The sequence below is a fragment of the Oncorhynchus kisutch genome, linkage group LG14, assembly GCF_002021735.2.
Source record: "Oncorhynchus kisutch isolate 150728-3 linkage group LG14, Okis_V2, whole genome shotgun sequence".
Taxonomy (NCBI): domain Eukaryota; kingdom Metazoa; phylum Chordata; class Actinopteri; order Salmoniformes; family Salmonidae; genus Oncorhynchus; species Oncorhynchus kisutch.
This window is the reverse complement of record NC_034187.2, coordinates 55308063-55320492: the sequence shown is the minus strand read 5'-3', so window position 1 is coordinate 55320492 and position 12430 is coordinate 55308063. Positions and strand designations below refer to the sequence as shown.

General features: G+C 46.7%; 1 protein-coding gene across 2 annotated transcripts in view; it reads left to right on the top strand.

The window, feature by feature from the left end:
- Positions 1-10639, top strand: part of LOC109904451 (glutamate receptor ionotropic, kainate 5) — a 74568-nt gene extending 63929 nt beyond the window's left edge. The window contains exons 17-22 of one of the 2 annotated variants that reach the window (XM_031789407.1): positions 5-178; positions 1496-1661; positions 1927-2152; positions 3645-3773; positions 6978-7099; positions 7862-10639. In XM_031789407.1, coding sequence (XP_031645267.1) covers positions 5-178; positions 1496-1661; positions 1927-2152; positions 3645-3773; positions 6978-7099; positions 7862-8509 — 1465 coding nt within the window. In that variant the 3' untranslated portion in view covers positions 8510-10639. Of the gene's footprint in view, positions 1-4; positions 179-1495; positions 1662-1926; positions 2153-3644; positions 3774-6977; positions 7145-7861 lie in introns of both variants that reach the window. The other variant, XM_031789406.1, reaches the window with a different exon arrangement.
- The last annotated feature ends 1791 nt before the right edge of the window (positions 10640-12430 follow it).

Genomic DNA, 12430 nt, shown 5'->3' with positions numbered 1-12430 from the left:
CCAGGTTGAGTCCCTATGAGTGGTACAACCCTCACCCGTGTCTGATGGGGCGCAAGGACATGCTGGAGAACCAGTACACCCTGGGCAACAGCCTGTGGTTCCCCGTGGGAGGCTTCATGCAGCAGGGCTCTGAGATTATGCCCCGCGCCCTGTCCACACGCTGCGTCTCCGGGGTCTGGTGAGTGTGTATGGGTTGTGTGGGAGGGAGGTTGGAGGGGGTGTGTGGGTGCGGGTGCGCGTGCGTGGCTAGCTACAGTATCAACCTCTGTATTACTTCCTCCTCCACTTTACTCTTCTCCCAAAGCTACTGTTCATCAGATCAACCAGATGGCAGTCATATACTAATGGGAATTATATTATACCGCATTATACAACGGGTGGGTCTAATCCTGGATGCTGATTGGTTAAAACTGCATTCCAGCCGGTGTCTATTCCACAAGTTACCACCGGCTAAATCTATGATGTTAAAATTCCTATTCACTCTGTTCCATCTGACTGCGGAATCCACTGTCTCATCAGCCCAGCCAGGCAATTTATACACTAGATCTACACTGTAAAATGCATCTAGACATTATCTCCCATTGGTAATGACCTTGTTGTTATAACCTAATTGTGCCAATAAATCCTCCAAACAACAGCTTTTCACTGAAGTATACTCTTAGAAAATATGGTTCCAAAAGGTTTATTCGTCTGTCTCCATAGGAGAACCCTTTTTGGTTCCAGGTAGAACCTTTTTGGGTTGAAGGTAGAATCATTTTGGGTTCCATGTAAAACCCTCTGTGGAAAGGGTTCTACATGGAACCCAGAAGAGTTCTATCTGGAACCAAAAAGGGTTCTTCAAAGTGTTCTCCTATGGGGACAGCCGAAGAAACGATTTAGGGTATAGATAGCATATTTCTTTCTAAGAGTGTACTTCACCAAACCTCACCACTCTCGTTAGTTAGCTCCATTAACTCTGAATTGTCTTGATACTGCAATGCACTGTTCAGAATAAAACGGTGTTCAACCTAAAGGATAAAGTAGTCGTTTTTTTGATAATTATGTAGATGCTCAGACAATCAACAAACGTTCCATTAGATCAGTACAACTGTAACTGTTGACAGCACTCTGTGAATGGAAAGATTTCAACAATTTGACATTTGACCTTTACAAAGGTTCAGAACAAGAGCAACACTTTAAGGTGTAATATAATGAGGTGGTGGACTGGACACATATGAAGCCAGTTTCTGGACTAGGGTTGCAAAATTCTGCTAATTTACCCAAATTACCCAGGTTTTCCAGAAATCCTGGGTGTAAGATTTCAAGAATCAGTCAGGAATTAGGAGTGAATAAGCAGGAAATGCAACCGTGATTTCTCGAAAACCTGCACATTTTGGGAAAGCTACCGTAATTCTGCAACACTATTCTGGACTAACAACTGAGCCCAGGAGTAGGCTTAACTTTGCCATAGCGTAACTTGTGATAATATGCCTGTCCTCTGTCCCTCCCCCCCCAGGTGGGCGTTCACTCTAATCATCATCTCCTCCTACACGGCCAACCTGGCAGCTTTCCTTACAGTTCAGAGGATGGAGGTGCCTATCGAGTCTCCTGACGACCTGGCTGACCAGACCAACATCCAGTATGGTACCATCCAAGGAGGCTCCACCATGACCTTCTTCATGGTATGGATTGTGTGTGTGTGGGCGCCCCAGGTGTAATTGATGGGGGGTTCCTGTGTAATTGATGGGGGTCCTGTGTATTTGATGGGGGTTCCTGTGTATTTAATTGGGGGGTTCCTGTGTATTTGATGGAGGTTCCTGTGTATTTGATGGGGGGTCCTGTGTATTTGGTGGGGGTACGTGTGTTTGAGACACAATGTATCACAAAAAGTTAGCACTTTCCCCTTTCTTTTCCTGCCATGACAACCTTCAACACACCTTTAAACAGAACTCGCGCTACCAGACGTACCAGCGCATGTGGAACTACATGCACTCCAAGCAGCCCAGTGTATTTGTGAAGAGCACAGAAGAAGGCATCGCCCGCGTGGTCAACTCTAAATACGCCTTCCTGCTGGAGAGCACCATGAACGAGTACCACCGCCGCCTCAACTGTAACCTCACCCAAATAGGAGGGCTGCTCGACACCAAGGGCTACGGCATTGGCATGCCCCTGGGTGAGTGGAGTGGAGGGGGGGGGGGGTAGATCTGGGAGAGAGAGAGTACTTCACCCAGATAGAAGGGGCTACGGTTTTAGACCCTAACCACCAGGAGCTCTCTTCTTATTTGATGCAATTCCATCTAATTTACCATGTTATTACACCTTGACTTTATCACCCTCCCCCTCGCTGTCTCATTTCATTTTGATGATCAAAATAAATGTAACCTTACATGTTCTTGCTGGAGGCCCACTTTAATATCAAACCCACATGGTTCAGATTGATTCCTGGCTACATATCACAGCCTTGGGGCAAATGACCATATAGGTCACTCTGTTTTAGCCTCCCATCATATCTGCCATCTCTTTCATCTGTTAAGCCCTCGGATCTATCATCAAACAATTCCATTCCATAGAAAAGCAACCCCCCCCCCCCCCCCCCCAAGAATTCCCAGAATTTCCAAACATCAAAGTAGGCCTCAGAGCTATTCGATTTCCCTCAAGGACTTACCAAGGATAACATTTTTCCTCTTTCTTTCATCAACATGCCTTTAAGTTGCCCTCCAGCCCAAAGGTCAGAAATAACACACATCTTATCATCCACCTTTTTTTTTTTAAGCCAGTCGCCATGGCTACAGTTGCTTTTGACTCTGCAGCCTTGATATTACACAAGCAGGTGGTTCTCAACGAAAGACTCAAGGACAGACTTGGATCCTTGTTTTTTTTTTTTATGTATATATATGTCTTTACTCCAGCTATGTGTGAGCTCTTTCACCTTCCATATTAGCCGGGGGTGGAACTGGGGTGGAACGCTTGGGAACAGAGGTCCCAAAGTCAAAATCTCAGAGGTAACATTTTGACATTTAACATTTTAGTTAGCTTTGTTAGCGGAGATCCATCTGTGAAGTTCCCAGAGTGATTTCCCCAGGTTCCACCCCAGCTAACCAGCCTATTACTGTATATTAACAGTATGTCTGGCTGGCCCACCTTACAACCTCTGACTTGTATGTATAATTGGTATTTGTTGCGTTGACACAACAGCATGGATGTCAACTTCTAAGGTTACAGTTGGCTCACATGTAGTGCAGAGTTCCAATTATACATGTTTCTCTCTCTCTCTCTCTCTCTCTCTCTCTCTCTCTCTCACTCACTCACCCCCTCCCTCTCTTTCTTTCTCCATCACCCTGTTCTCTACTTCTTTGTTAAGCCCTCTTTACTCCCAATCCTGTCTTGCTTCCTCGTTCCGTCTTGATTTGTTTCAATTCAATGAACTTTATTGGCACGATAAGTCACTATATTTTATTGCCAAGCAAGGACACAGGAAGTTAAATCAATAAGGGGTCATGACGATACACAATGTATAGTAAATACTATTAACAATACAGTAATATTGTTCTCTCTCTCTTTCTCTCCTTCTCTACCTTGTCTGTCTGTTTCTCTCTCTCCCTCTCTCTCTCTCCCTCCCGTCCTCTCTCCTTCCCACCCTCTACCTCTCTCCACCTCTTCCCCAGGCTCGCCGTTTAAAGAGGAAATCACTCTGGGGGTGTTGCAGCTGGCAGAGAACAACAGACTGGAGATCCTGAAGAGGAGGTGGTGGGAGGGGGGGCAGTGCCCCAAGGAGGAGGACCACCGAGCCAAGGGTGGGTACAGCACCACCTGTGCCAGTAGTTTTTTATTTGATTTAACCTTTATTTAACCAGTCCCATTGAGGTCAGAATACTTTTTTTATCGCAAAGGGAGACCTGTCAAAGTACCAGCGCTAATGATCAGGGGCCCTATGTATTAAGGGGGCCCTATGACTTCTCATCTAGGATCAGTTTTACTTTTTTGATCATAATCAATAAGATTACATGGACAGGGAGAACCTGATCCTAGATCAGCACTCCTACTCTGAGACGCTTGATACATAATACGACTAGTGGTCTCCAATGAAACACTCGGTAGGACACTGACCCTCACACACCCTCACAACCCAGCATATACCTTGAATGAGGCTAGTAAATATGCAACATTTCCGTCCAGAGTGGATCTCCGTCAGGTCCTAGTCTTGGAGGTGCTCTGAAACGCTTATACGGACACCCGCATTCATCTTTTTAACGAGCGCCCAGCACTCCCATTTTTAATGAGCTCCCAGCACTCCCATTTTTAACGAGCTCCCAGCACTCCCATTTTTAACGAGCTCCCAGCACTCCCATTTTTAACAAGCTCCCAGCACTCCCATTTTTAACGAGCTCCCAGCACTCCCATTTTTTACGAGCTCCCAGCACTCCCAGCAACCGTCATTTGAACTTTGCCATTAGAATCTATACTTATTGCTGAGATAATGTTCATTTGTTCCAAACCAGCTGCTATGAAGTCACATTAGAATTGCACACTACTAAAATGCACAAAATACAATCTGTACACAACACAATGAGAACATTTCCTCAAGTAGTATTAAGCACTTGTTTCTTAGATACTTATAAAGTCAATGTTTTTTTGGTGTCACAGAAGAGTGGACACGAGTGGATTGGTAAACGTAGCCCATTCTATTCCCATCACAATGTCTCACAGCTGGAAATTCCATTTGCTTCCGATATGTGTGTACTCAACTTTTAAAGATGGAATCTGCATTAGGGGGAAAACGGCGCCACTGTCTGCCCCAGCAGAGGTGAAGAGTCTAGCGCAACGTGGAGAAAAAAATCATTTGCAGTACATATTCGGCTGTTCTATCGGACATGCAATGATGTCTGAGACAAAACAAACATGTTCGTGGTTTGCAGTAACTTCTTGGTTGTTGTAATATTACACACAGACTTGGCAAATTCACCATGAAGGGTTCCAGCATTAAGAACAAACCACATTTGGAAGATTTATTTAATTACTGCTATGATTACCGCATTTCTGTAATGGGTGCGTGCTGGTGGCAGGGAGGTCAGGCGCAGGAGAATGAACTTGGTATAAACGGAGCCTGTATGACCTCCCTACAACGCCTGGGCATGCTCCTGATGAGGTGGCAGATGGTCTCCTGGGGAATCTCCTCCCAGACCTGGACTAAAGCATCCGCCAACTCCTGGACAGTCTGTGGACAGTCTGTGGTGGATGGAGCGAGACATGATGTCCCAGATGTGCTCAATTGGATTCAGGTCTGGAGAACGGGCGGGCCAGTCCATAGCATCAATGCCTTCCTCTTGCAGGAACTGCTGACTCACTCCAGCCACATGAGGTCTAGCATTGTCTTGCATTAGGAGGAACCCAGGGCCAACCACACCAGCATATGGTCTCACAAGGGGTCTGAGGATCTCATCTCGGTACCTAATGGCGGTCAGGCTACCTCTGGCGAGCACATGGAGGGCTGTGCGGCCCCCCAAAGAAATGCCACCCCACACCATGACTGACCCACCACCAAACCGGTCATGCTGGAGGATGTTGCAGGCAGCCGAACGTTCTCCACGGCGTCTCCAGACTGTCACGTCTGTCACATGTGCTCAGTGTGAACCTGCTTTCATCTGTGAAGAGCACAGGGCGCCAGTGGCGAATTTGCCAATCTTGGTGTTCTCTGGCAAATGCCAAACGTCCTGCATGGTGTTGGGCTGTAAGCACAACCCCCACCTGTGGACGTCGGGCCCTCATACCACCCTCATGGAGTCTGTTTCTGACCGTTTGAGCAGACACATGCACGTTTGTGGCCTGCTGGAGGTCATTTTGCAGGGCTCTGGCAGTGCTCCTCCTGCTCCTCCTTGCACAAAGGCGGAGGTAGCGGTCCTGCTGCTGGGTTGTTGCCCTCCTACGGCCTCCTCCACGTCTCCTGATGTACTGGCCTGTCTCCTGGTAGCGCCTCCATGCTCTGGACACTACGCTGACAGACACAGCAAACCTTCTTGCCACATCTCGCATTGATGTGCCATCCTGGATGAGCTGCACTACCTGAGCCACTTGTGTGGGTTGTAGACTCTGTCTCATGCTACCACTAGAGTGAAAGCACCGCCAGCATTCAAAAGTGACCAAAACATCAGCCAGGGAGCATAGGAACTGAGAAGGTGTCTGTGGTCACCACCTGCAGAACCACTCCTCTATTGGGGGTGTCTTGCTAAATGCCTATAATTTCAACCTGTTGTCTATTCCATTTGCACAACAGCATGTGAAATGTATTGTCAATCAGTGTTGCTTCCTAAGTGGACAGTTTGATTTCACAGAAGTGTGATTGACTTGGAGTTACATTGTGTTGTTTAAGTGTTCCCTTTATTTTTTTGAGCAGTGTATTTTCCTTGCCTGTGTGGTAGACATTTCCCCTTTTCTAAAATATTTCTTATTTTCATTTCAGCTTCTGTTTAATTTTGACATCTGCTACCCCTTCTCTCATTCAAAATGCTTAGATAGCTACAAGCAACAGACTGGACGATACAGAAGAAGACAGAGGACGCTAGATGTTGTTTGTGTGTTGCACCTTAGGCAGCCCAAACTAAGACATAGAGCAGGTCCCAAATGGTGCCCTAATCCCTATATAGTGCACTACTTTCAACCAGATGCCTATGTGTCGAAAGTAGTGCACTATATAGTGAATAGGGAACAATTTGGGATGCCGGCACAGTGATACGAGCTTATTAAGTCAATGAGTGCAGACTTGTTGAATTGCACACAGACACACACATACACACACCACACTCTCTGTGGGGACATTATGCTACAAGGTTCATCAAGCTTTCCTCCCCCTCAGGCTTTGTATAGAGAGTATTAGAGGGCTCTGATGATCCTGTTACGGCCTATGTTTCCCATATGTGTGTGCCAGTGTATGGGTCAACACACAGCCTTACCACTACCCCTCTATCCGTGTGTTAGAACTGCCTGCATTGTTTCCTCCCCAGGTCTGGGCATGGAGAACATCGGGGGCATCTTCGTGGTGTTGATCTGCGGCCTCATCATCGCCGTGTTCGTGGCCATCATGGAGTTTGTCTGGTCCACCCGCCGCTCGGCAGAGACAGACGAGGTACGCCCTCACTGCTGCCCCGGCCAAAACCACAGACACCCTCCAGTAGGTTACTATGGCAACACACCTCCCGGTGTGCAGTGCAGTGCAGTGAGTGTTGTGCTTTGGTGCCGCCATGTTGATGTGTACATGGTTGCAAGCAAACAGACGGTGATGGTCGATGTCTGCGTTTCCTTTCTTCTCTTTTTCCCCGCTCTCTAGGCTGTCTGTGATTCAGTACTCTCTCCCCCTCTCTTTCGCTCTCTATCCCTCACTCCTCTGTCTCTCTCGCTCTCTGTGTTTGACATTGTTATTCCGCCTGCTAGTCCTTTGTGTCATTTTATTTCATTGGCGTCTGGGTAAAACACTGTTTGTGACTTTCATTTGCTCCTGCTTTATCTCTGCCTGCTGCTCTGTTTGTTTTCGTGGTTCCGGTTTCAGTTGTCTCCCTCTCTCCATCTCCATCTTCATTCTCTATTTGAGATCCTTTTGAATATGTGTCAGTGTCACTGGAGGTAGCTACTCATGAGTCGTATTTCCATTGTCCGGAGGTCACACTGCATTTGCACGGTGCAACATGTTTAGTTAAGCTCAGACGATTTCTCTCCATTTCTCTCGCTCTTTCTCCCTCTCTCTTTCGTTCTCTCTTTCTGTTTCTCTCCCTCTCACATTCACATTCATCTCCCTATCCCTCCTCTCCATCTCGCTGTCGTTTTCTCTCTCTCTCTCGCTCTCTCTGTCTTCCCTCGCTCTAACACTTCTCTTCTCTTCTCTCTCTCCTAGATGTCAGTGTGTCACGAGATGCTGACCGAGTTCCGCAACGCCATCTCCTGTAAGAAGACCTCACGCTCTCGGCGGCGGCGGCCCTTGGCCAGCACTGGCGGTGTCCTGCGCCACCCCACCCGCCTCCAGCTGGGTGTCCCAAGACCCATCCGCCTAGTCCGCGAGATGCGTCTCAGCAACGGCAAGCTCTACAGTGGCTCGGGCCCCCTGACAGGCGGAGGGGGAGCAACAGGGGGGGCGTGCGGGGCCGTAGGAGGGGGGCCCTCAGACATGGGCCCGGGGCCACAGCGCCTCCTGGAGGACCATCTGGGCGCCAACATTACGCCGCCCCCTCCCCCGCCCGCTGCTGCCACGGCACCACCCTCCCGGAGCTGTGCCCACGTGCGGATCTGCCAGGAGTGCCGGCGCATCCAGAACCTGAGGTCGGCATCGTCCTTCTCACGCATCCCGCCCCACCTCGGCCCACACTCTTCTCTGTCCCTACCCCGCCTCCCGCCACCCCCACCCCCCTCCTCCACCGACAGCGATGGGGGTGGCTGCGACACAGTGAGCCCCAGGCGGTCCAAACCTAAGCCCACACCCCCTCCGCGGCCCTTACCCCCGGCCAAGACGCCCACCACAGACCTGCTGCTCGGGAAACAAGACTGAGGAACGGAGGGGTCAGACGTGATAATAGTCGAGGGTTAAAAGTCAAAGGTCAGGGTATTTGCAGAGAAACGCGTAGGAACGAGGAGCGGAGGGGGCTGTAAGCTTGTAGCGCATTGACACGGCAGAATCAAACCACTCTGATCCGTTTGAGGGGGTGGAGAAGGGTTCATTCTCCAGATACCAACCCAGTCAACACAGTCCTCTTAAACCAGGAGTCGTCCTAAAACAGGAGACTGGTTCAAAATGGACTAGATGGTATATTCAGACACTGGGAGACTTCAGGAGGGGCCTTCACATTGCTCCCTCGCTAGTCTATGCTCTTCTGCCACAGCTCCCGTGAGACGGGCATGTTAAACCAACCCATGGTCTCCACTTTGATCTGCTATGCCACAGGCTGTCTATGGAGTGGAAATGGACTTTTGACCACACACGACCATTAGCTGCCTACGGTGCATTGAGAGACCATGTGGTGCCCGTTCCACAGTATGCATAGACGTGTTCAAGCTGCCTGGTTTGGCTTTTGACCCCTCACTCTTTCACTTGGATCTGGTGGGAGGACTTGACCTATCCCACAAGCGCTGGAGAGGTTCAGGGGACCATAGAGACTTCACACACGGACACACATACACAGAAACTCTTGCGCTTAGAGAAGTTGGTTCTCACAAAAAGATGCATATTTTTCCCCAGAGCTGCTGCAAGAGCTTGAACTTTGGAATTCTGGGACATGTAAAACCAGACGATGAAGAAAAAAAAAAGAGGCTTTCTCTGAGTGTAACTCGCCTAATTTATTTTCTATCTTTCTTTCGTTATATATTTGTATTGTCGTCATTGGTTTCTCGGTCACTGTGTAGTTATTGACTCATGTTTTTGGTTTGTCATTAAAGATCCTTGAGAAGCCGATGTGGAGATCATGACCAAATGAGGTCGCTTTCCAACCAATCATAAGCCGGGGAACAAAGTTCAAAGGTCAACATCTGAAACATATGTTGACAGTACGCCCCAGATCAAATGATTCAATATTACAGTCCATGTTGGCTTGTTACAGTAGCAGTGTGTGACTTTGCTTTTCCACTGCTTTCCAACAAGCCGGTTTTGCCACAGAGTTTTAACGACAGAGTTTGTGTATCGGAGCCCCATCCAATTACAGAAAAACAGAGCCACAGAGCACAGTTTAACAGCACGACATGTTGTGAATCCTTCAAACAGATCAGAATTTAAGAAACTGGATATAAAGAGCAAGGTAAAAAGGAATGACAAAAGAGACAAACTGATGATCATATATAGTTATACGAAGCAGGATAGGAGAAACGTATTGCACAGTCCTGTCTTAGCCAATGGTAAGAGGAAACCTGTGTTAATGTGTGTTCTGTATGATTCATATGGGGGACATAAGGTTGTGTGAGTGCGTACGTACAGAGGAAAGGATGGGTCAGAGTGCATTTAGTCATATTTTATGATTCTTTTTTTTGTGCTAAATGGATTATTTAAGCAATAAGGCCCGAGGAGGTATGGTATATGGCCAATATACCACGGCTAAGGGCTGTTCTTTCGCATGATGCAATGAGGAGTGACTGCATACAGCCATGAGCCATGGTTTATTGGCCGTATACCACCAACCCCTGAGGTGCCTTATTGTGATCATAAACTGGTTACCAACGTAATTAGAGCAGTAAAAATAAATGTTTTTTTAAACCCATGATTTTAATATATATATATTTTTTATCTTCATTTAACTAGGCAGGTCAGTTAAGAACAAATTATTATTTACAATGACGGCCTAGGAACAGTGAGTTAACTGCCGGTTCAGGTGCAGAACAACAGATTTTTACCTTGTCCGCTCGGGGATTCGATCTAGCACCCTTTCGGTTACTGGCCCAACGCTCTAACCACCAGGCTACCTGCTGCCCCAATGATGTATGGTCTGATATACCACGGCTGTCAGCCAATCAGAATTCAGGGCTCGAACCACACAGTTTATAATAAGACAATGAGGACAATTGTATATTATTATGATTATATTGTTATTATTATTATTACTATTGAAGGGTGGGGTACTGAAGGAGGCTCTTACGTTAAATATATAGCAACACAAAGTTATTTGGAATAAAAAACTGTATACAAACCTCTGAATCTGGTGTCTTTGCATATGTCTGTGCCTGTGTGCGCACGAACATGAAGTGATTTCAAATCGCAAAGTTACCTGTTTCTGCTAGCTGTAGTTGTGTCGTTGTTGGTCTGTCACACAGGATGTTGGGCACTGCACTGACACAGCCATACAAGTCTTGAGAGTCGGTAAGATCGACAAGTAACATGGCCTTTTCCCTGTCACTAGAAGGGTTTCAGACGTCCTGGATAGATTTGTTTCATTTGAGGTCACTTTGTCCTTTTGATGACAGCCGTCGTATTAAATAAGGGAGCTGAGAAAACAAACGTTCTTCATGTATTGGGGGGATTTGATCTATCTTGCCACTCCATATTAAAGACCTTGAAGAAGGAGCAGTGATTCCGAAACGTTGGTATGTACCCAATAAATGACTGGGAGTTTATATATGGAGTGTGCGACTCTCTTTGTTTTGATAGTTTATAGTTTAATCGCCGTTAGTCAGCACCTCCGCATAAAATACGTTTTCTGGGTGTGCGCCAGCTCCTGTTTTTTTTCTCCATTTCACTCTATATTAATGCCCATGAATTTGGAATGAGATGTTCTGACGAGCAGGTGTTCACATACTTTTGGTCATGTGGTGTAGTTTAGGCTTATTGTTTATTTGTTGTTCTCCATGACACACTTGTATGCTACAGTAAAACTGGTTTCTCTCAGGATGCTGCAATGGAGAGCGAGTACTGCCAGCTGGCCCTGTGTTTGCAGTACTGGGAAAGAACGTCACGTTCACACCGCCCTAAAACCCTCAGATGTGGTCAACTTTATCACTGCAGCATGGAATTTCAACGTTGGCAGTGTACAAGGTTGTCACGCTCAGAGGAGAGAAAGTTGGCGCTGGCTACGCAGGAAGAGTGTCACTGAATTCATCACAAAAAGTGACTTCAGCTGATGAAAATGATCTCACAGAACAAATGTATAAGATCTCCTAAGCCTGTGTTTTAACACAGACCTTACTTTCGGGCTTTTTCCAAAAATGCCATTCCTTCCCACATAGGCTTTGTCTAACAAACCGTGGCGGAGTTGGTGCCTACAAGAAGATGCCATTACTATTTCAATATGTATGTCCTCATCAACTTCTTTGCCCTCCTCATCACTTCTTCTCCCATTCACCATTTTCTACCTCTTCTCTCCCCTCCCATCAGAACCCTTCTCCAACCAGGTGGTGTGTTCAAGTTGCCCAGTTTGGCTTTCAACCTTCTCTCTCTCTCTTTCACTTGGATCTGATGGGAGGACTTGACCTATCCCACAAGCCCCGAAGAGGTTCAGGACACACACATACACACACACACACACACAGTCTTTCACAAACAAACAGACAGATAGACTGTAACAGAACTATTGTACTACATTACTACAGTGCTTACTAAAAGTATTTTCTATGTACTGACTGTATTATGAAGTATTTAGAACATAGACACAAAGGTATTTCAAATAAATATTAACTATAGACAAACTACTATGTCTGGCTTTATGTCTGTTTTTGTGTGCAAACATATTTTTATTTGGGATAGAAAGATTTGATAGATTTTCACTGTATAACATCCCCATGCCAACCTTCAGCTTCTTTTACCACAGTCACAACCTCACACAGTATGAGGTTATCACTAATCTGACACAGGATCAGCTAACAGTGTAATGCAGCCACTCCACACTGGAGAATGTTATGCTAACCTCTGCTACTGTGTGTCAGTATAGTCAAGGTATAGAGGCAAACAGGAAAATGCAAATGTGTTCTTTAGTCATCTGACTCCTTAAAGGGG